The sequence below is a fragment of the Myotis lucifugus genome, unplaced genomic scaffold (genome assembly GCF_000147115.1).
Source record: "Myotis lucifugus unplaced genomic scaffold, Myoluc2.0 scaffold_207, whole genome shotgun sequence".
Lineage (NCBI taxonomy): Eukaryota > Metazoa > Chordata > Mammalia > Chiroptera > Vespertilionidae > Myotis > Myotis lucifugus.
The window spans coordinates 1,926,090-1,932,723 of NW_005871255.1; the positions used below are offsets into that span (position 1 = coordinate 1,926,090).

General features: G+C 50.9%; 1 protein-coding gene across 8 annotated transcripts in view; it reads right to left on the reverse strand.

The window, feature by feature from the left end:
- Positions 1 to 821: 821 nt before the first annotated feature.
- Positions 822 to 6,634, reverse strand: part of ELMSAN1 (ELM2 and Myb/SANT domain containing 1) — a 42,666-nt gene continuing 36,853 nt past the window's right edge. For 4 of the 8 annotated variants that reach the window (XM_023761368.1, XM_023761369.1, XM_023761372.1 and 1 more), the window contains 3 exons: positions 6,278 to 6,490; positions 4,653 to 4,849; positions 822 to 4,297 (listed from right to left, as the gene is read on the reverse strand). In XM_023761368.1, coding sequence (XP_023617136.1) covers positions 4,135 to 4,297; positions 4,653 to 4,849; positions 6,278 to 6,490 — 573 coding nt within the window. In that variant the 3' untranslated portion in view covers positions 822 to 4,134. Of the gene's footprint in view, positions 4,298 to 4,648; positions 4,850 to 6,277; positions 6,491 to 6,634 lie in introns of those variants that run through there. The other 4 variants (XR_002831392.1, XM_023761373.1, XM_023761375.1 and 1 more) reach the window with 4 other exon arrangements.

Sequence of the window (6,634 nt, forward strand, 5' to 3'; positions counted from 1 at the left end):
GCCCGCGGTTCCGGGGAAGGCGCCGGGCAACGGCGGGGGCCGGGTTAGGCGGCTTCGGAAGAACCTGGCGCTCAGTGGCCGCCGGGTTGTTCGCCCCGCAACCAGCTGAAGCAGTTACTGCCGCAGTGGAGGGCGGGGGCCCGGCCCAAGTGCGTGGGGTCCGCGCGCCCCCGCCCCCGCGGCCCACCCAGCGCCAGTGTAGTCATGGCAACGGCGCCTGAGAGGACCGGAGCTCCGCGCGCTCCCGCCGCCCGCGCGCGGGGTGGGGGTGGGTCCAGCGGTTGCCATGGTGACAGCCAGGGGCTCTGGTTTCTCTGATGGCTCATTTCTTTTTCCATGTTTTCCAGAGGTGTTTTTTTTTTTTTAAAACAAAGCACCGCGTTTAAAAGATAATAATAATACTGTGGATTTAAGATGATACTGTTGAAAATGCGTCCGTTAAGACGGACGTGTCTACTGTGGCTGGTTTGACATGAAAACACCCTCTTCAGCCACGGGGCTTCCTTATCGCATTCTCCACCCTCCATATTTCATCCAAATGAAACTAAAATTTGGAAGAGTGCCATTTACATGTTTTTGTGTGAGACAGTGAAGTGAGATTGCTCGAAAATTTTGTTAAAAGATTTATATTCAGTAACCTTTGTAGCCAGGAAAATGCTGGTGTGTTAATTTCTCCAGTTCTGACATCATTGACAATGGGCTGATAAAACAGAATCCTTATGGTTCAAAAATGTCCAGTAATCCCCCGCAAGCAAAACAAGGCCTACTTACGTCAATCCCAGATGGTGAAAATCTCCCCTAAAGAACACAGCATTCAACTCTGAATTTTTAAAACCTTATTTAATAAAAGGTTTAAAGATACAGAAGAACATTCAAAAGTAAATAAGTTACATAGATACATTACAATCACATCAGCAAGATTTTCTTTAGTGTATTAATTTTTTTTTATAAAAAGCACACAAAAAATAAAATCTTCAGTCTGGTCTATCACAACTGTACAGCAAAAGAGGTAATATTTATATATATGTACACTATTTTAATATGTAACAGTCTTTTTAAAAAAGGGTGCCACAGGCAGCAAACACACAAAAGGCAGTGTCTGATCATTTTTTTTCAAAATAAAAGGAATATAGTTATTTATATGCTATTAAAATATTTATACAATAATTACAGACTGTCAAGGCTGTTCCTGTGCTGTTCCCTCCAACAAGGCCTTCAACTGAGAGACAAATGAGAAAAAGGTGAAACAGCTGCAAATTATCAGAGGCAAAGATTAACACAGCAAAATAGTGGAGGACATACAACTGTTTTATAAAAGTATGCATACTTCCTGTAAACCTAATAGGCTTGGCCAGTCTGGTAATAAATACCATCCAAGAACAGTCTGCCCCAGTGAAAGCATATTTAAACAGTTCGGGCTTGAGTATAAGTTGTATTCCTCCTTCAATTTAACCTCTGGCACATGAGAAGAAAGAGGTTAGGTCACTGAGGCAGTTAAGTATAGGGGATCCCTTTAGACATAAGCAGCACACGACCTCTGTGCCAGGGGTGGAGGTGGGGTGGCAGGAGGGACGGGTGTGTACCTTCGCTGGGAAGGGGGCTGCTGAAGGCATGGAGGACAGTTCCGAAGCACTGTGTCCTCAGGTGGGTGAGAGACCTCAGAAATGGTCTGGAAATACAGGCACTAGGTTAGTTTCATGCCCTTGCCGAGTGCAGATGGAGGCTGGGAGACGGCTATGTGAGACGGTGTGGGAGGGCATTATGAAGCTGGGGGTGTTTGTCATTTTTAACTTCTTAAAGCAAAGAGCGCTGAGTAGAAGAAAAAAAAAGAAAAGAAAAACTAAAGATGAGCCTAAGGTGTTCACAGGGAGAAAGCACCATAAAGGACGTATACTTACGCCAGCTCCTATGGCTGCACCTACTTAATTGGCAGGTCACGGGCAGCAATTGCATTTGCCCTCTAAGCATGTTAACTTTCACAATGCATTCTAGATATAAATCTATCCTGGAGCACGAACCCTTCCTTCTAAAATGCCGCGGTTCTGGTGGGATTAATACAGAGAGGTACCATTTTTATTTTCTCCGCCTACATTCACCTGGTCTTGTCTCCATGGGTTTAGAAAAAGGAGAATCACTCTAGACAAAGGAGATTTGTTACAGCATGTCCATAAAGAGGCCTGAAACAAAATACAATTTAAATAGAAAAAACCTTGGGAAACGTAAGTAGCACTTTGGGGCAAAGCTGCGAAGGCACTCATATTACACAAGTGATTTAGAAGAGACTAAATTTGCTACCTTCCTATTTCTGGAGGGTATGCCAGATGTTTGCAATCTTGGGATACTGAGTTTGTAGAAGCTCATGGAGGAAATTAACTGGGAAGTTGGAAATCTAGGTAGTTGTCCAGGAGCCTGGGGGGAGAATTTTGTTGCTCCTGTAGCTGGGATCTTGTAGAACCACATAAATGCATGAATGCTGAAAAATACCTGATAGTGCATAGTTTAGAAACAAAACCTTTCTCCCTACCCCCAGCTACCAACACGATGCCTTTCGGCTACCTCAGGAGTTAGCAGAATGCTTTTTGGCTCCTTCCTAACATGTTGGCCTGCCTTTACTTGCATTCACGTTGAACTTTTATACAATAATGACAGTTGAGGGACAAGATCAGAAAAATAACTCAGCCCTCCTGTGGGACTGGCAAGTGAAGGGGCCTCCAGAATCTTCCAGTCCTTTCATTAGTGACTCCGTGCCAAATATGGCTTCTTCAAGCCAGAAACAAACCAGAATTCTGGCCTCCAGCCAATCCTCTCAGGCAATTTGCAAGTACAGCTAGAGAAGAGGTAGCAACAAGAACTGCCTTTGACCCTCTTGCTCCTGCTACTCCAGGTGTGACACCTTCCACCTTCCCACCCTCTTTCAGCAGGCACTATCATTCCTATTGGCAAGAGCTTCCAGAGCAATGTGGTGAGGGGCAGTAGGGTTTTGGGGACAGGGGGGTGGCGCGGATGCCAAGAAGGTGCCTTGTTTTGGGATAAATGCACTTGGGCCTCTGGAAAGCAGGCGGCCCCTGGTCCCTGAGAGGATGTTAAAAATTAAATATTAAGAATAAATAAATAGCTCCCAAATGACACAAGTCAAGGAATGAAGGCTCCTGTCCAATCTGGTTAGGAGACCTCCCCCTCCCAGGGAAGGATCCAGAAATCTCCAGCACGCAGGACTGGGGGCTGGGCTGTGGATATCAGCGCTGGACCAGGTGGGGTGGGGTTAGGTGGCAGCTGCCAAGGCCAGGACAGAGGCAAGCAGGAAACCTGCACCAAGGAGGGGCAGGCTGGGCCTGGGCTAAGCTCCCTTAGCAGTCTCTAGGGCCCAAAGGTATTTGGCACAAAAGGTGGGAAGCAGGAAGAGCCAAGGCTTATCTAAAGTGCCCTCAGGCCCAGCCCTGCAGCTCCCATCCTCACAGTTCCTCTTCCTCCAGCAGGCTGAGAGCTTGGGCAGGAACATGGGCCTTTCCCCAAACATGTGAGAAAACTTTCCAGCCCCAGCAGGCTGCTAGCAAGTAGCAAAGGGAGAGAGGCCTCTGTGAGGACAGGAGCGCTGGACCAGCTTAGGCCTGGACACGGATTGCAGGGGTGAGCTCCCCTTTTCCAGCGCTCAGGGGAGGGCCTCTGAGGTCCTCTGGAGCGGAGGAATAATGCTACAATGGGGGTGACCTTGTGCTTTGCTCTCCATGGTGACCAAGGGGAGCTGGGGGAAGAGGAAGCAAAGAGACTGCGCAGCAGCAGGGGAACCAGTGTGAGAGGCACCAGTGGCAACGGCTGGAGCCCCTCCCAGAGGGCAGCCCCAGCAAGCAGGGATGCTCATAGTTCCAGGAAAACATGAGGACAACTTCCGACAGACCGAATGCACAGAGAACTGGATCCTGCAGCCCTTAACACTGCTCCTGGGGCCTTTATAAATAAAAGAGCTGTTTATTTTATTGTCTTATTTGTTTTTCTGGAGAAAAGTCCACGTGATCTCTCCTCGATCCCTCTGTAAGTTCCTGGGCGCCTGCGGCGCTTTGACAAGGCTGGTGCAGGGAGAGCCGGGCCGCCCAGGCAGAGGGCCAGTCCTGGGTCTCCAGGCGGAGCCTTGCGTCCTCAGCTCCTCTCTCCAGCGCTTTCCTTCAGGAGGGGGCAGGCAGCGGCCTTGGCCGCAGCCGCCGCAGCCTCTTTCTCCCTCTGCCTCAGAGCTGCAGCCTTCTTCTCCTGCTCTGCGTGGCTCTTCATGTGGGCGCTGCGGCTCTTCACCTTGTAGAACACCCTGCAGCCAGGCAAGAAGGGCTCAAGTAAGAGGTCTGTCCCCACCCCCTGGGCCACCAGGCTAGAGTGTGTGTGTAGGGGGGTGGGCGAGAAGCTGGGGTGTGTGTGTCCCTGACTCTTCCTGACTAGGCGAATGCCTCTAAGCCTACCCCCACCCTCCAACTAAAGCAGAGACGAGTTCCTAATTCAGTGCCATCTTCCCTCTTCTGCTGAGTGACATCACAGCCCTAGAAACCCTCTGAGCCAATCAGAAGACAAGGAGAAAGCTCAGACTGCCTCCTCCTTCTGCCCGCCTACCACCCGCCTACCAACCACCAACACTCTCCCTCCTCGGTCCCCATGGAGATGCATCTTACCTGCCACATTTTTTACAAGGGAAAGTGTTCTCCTGATTCTGGGTCTTATTAAATGTCTCTGTTTTTTTCTTCTTCTCTGCAAAAGGCAGCGCCCTTCGTGGCTTCCCTGGCCCCTCCCTTGGCTTCTCTGAGGCCTGGCCACCAGCAGACCCAGGGGCGTTGGGCTCATGGCTTCGGAGGATGAGGATGTCATTGGCCTGGAGAGAATCAAACAAGAAGGCGTTGAGAAATCTGGGGAAGACAGGATCCCGAATTCTGGAATTTTAGGGAACAGAGGACTCCTAAAGGTCAGACACTTCCGCCCTGGCATTCTCTTGAATCCTTCCAGTGACAAGGCACTCACTGCCTTTTCAGCAACCCATTCCATCTTTGGCCAACTCTATCTTTACAAAGTTGCTGGTACGGTAATTGTGGGACAGCCCTAGCTGCCACAGGACTTCTCCATGTATCTGACAGGACTTGGTGTCTCAATTAATGACACACGTGTTCATGTTGCAGTCATGTAGTCCATTCATGACCTGATTCCATAAGTGAGATTCAAGTCCATGTGGTGCACAGGTGCTGGGGATACAGAGGTGACAGACAGGAGCCCCTCCTTGGAGCGTGCACAGTCCCGTGGAAGGGGAAGATGTGCAGGCATCTAGTTCACGACACCATGAGCCACCATGGGAAACGCCAGGCAGGTGCCAGAGAGCAGAGGACAGACACCTTGTGCTGACCTGGAGAGGGGTGCTCAGGGCATGTACTCAGGGGCTAGGGGAGCCCCAGATGGCTATTAGAAGTCATAAGCATGTGCACTGGGTCGACCCTACAGGAAAATGTTGGCAAACGTCAGCAGAACTCCCTTGAGCCTGTCCACAGAGTGTACACACCGAAATAAAAAAACTCTCAGAGCAGATCCCCCAACAGACTCTTCCCATCCCCACCCTCTCTCGGGGGACCCCTCCCTGACAAGAACCGCTCTGGCTGGAGGTCTTGCTTCTTGGCCTGTGATGTGGTGGACAGAGCACTGCACTAGGACCTGGGGTGGAACCTCAGGCAAGTCACTGAGTACCTCTGAGCCCGGTTTCCTCCATCTGCCAAGCGAGGGTTCACACTGTATGGGGTTCTTGTGCCGAATTAATGAGATCAGGGGCAGGAAAGCACTTTGCAGAGAACATGGGTGAGGGGCCATTATTGCTACGCCAATGACCTCAGCTCAGTTCCAGACGTTTTTGTCAGGGACACAGCTCTCTTAGGGGAGCCCTGCTTGAGCCACACCTCATGAATGCTTCCCCCATGTCCCACACACCTTCGCGTTTTCATAAATCCTTGCTCACTGCGTCTCAGAGACCAAAGCGGTAGAGTGTGACATTTAATGGCAGCCTCTGGAGTCAGGCTGCCTACTAGCTATCTGACCTTGGGCCTCAATTTCCTCATCTGTGAAATGGGAACAATGGCAGTACCTACCACATAGGGTTATGAGGATTAAATGAGTTAATAGCATCAGGCACTGAATACATTTCCTGCTCTTATGATGATGACAATCCTAGTCATGTTCCTACTCTGCCTTCCCTCCCACCCCCTCGGGCCCAGCTCCAGCCCTTCTCCTGGCCCTGGGCTCCCCCAGTGGAGGTCACACTTACCGACTCATTGGCCTGTAGTGTCTGTGTGGCTTTGACAGCCGCTGCCCGCCGGCTTCTCTCTCGCCCCTCTTCCTGCTCCCCCTTCTCTTGGATCTCTGGCACCTCCTCCTCCCCCTCCTTCCTCGTCTCCTTTACTTCCCTCTTGGGCTCCAGCCTCTCTTCACTTGGGGACTCTCTTCTGGGAGCAGGCACCCTGGGGAACTTCTGGGAAGTCTATGGGGAACAAGAACAGGGGCAGTGACCCTAGAGCTCAGCCACAGAGCTTAGTCATGCAGCCACAGTGCACGGATTCTGACCCAGCCAGGGCTCACTTGTCCCTGCGAGTCCTGGCCTGGCCTCCTGTGCTGACTCCACACC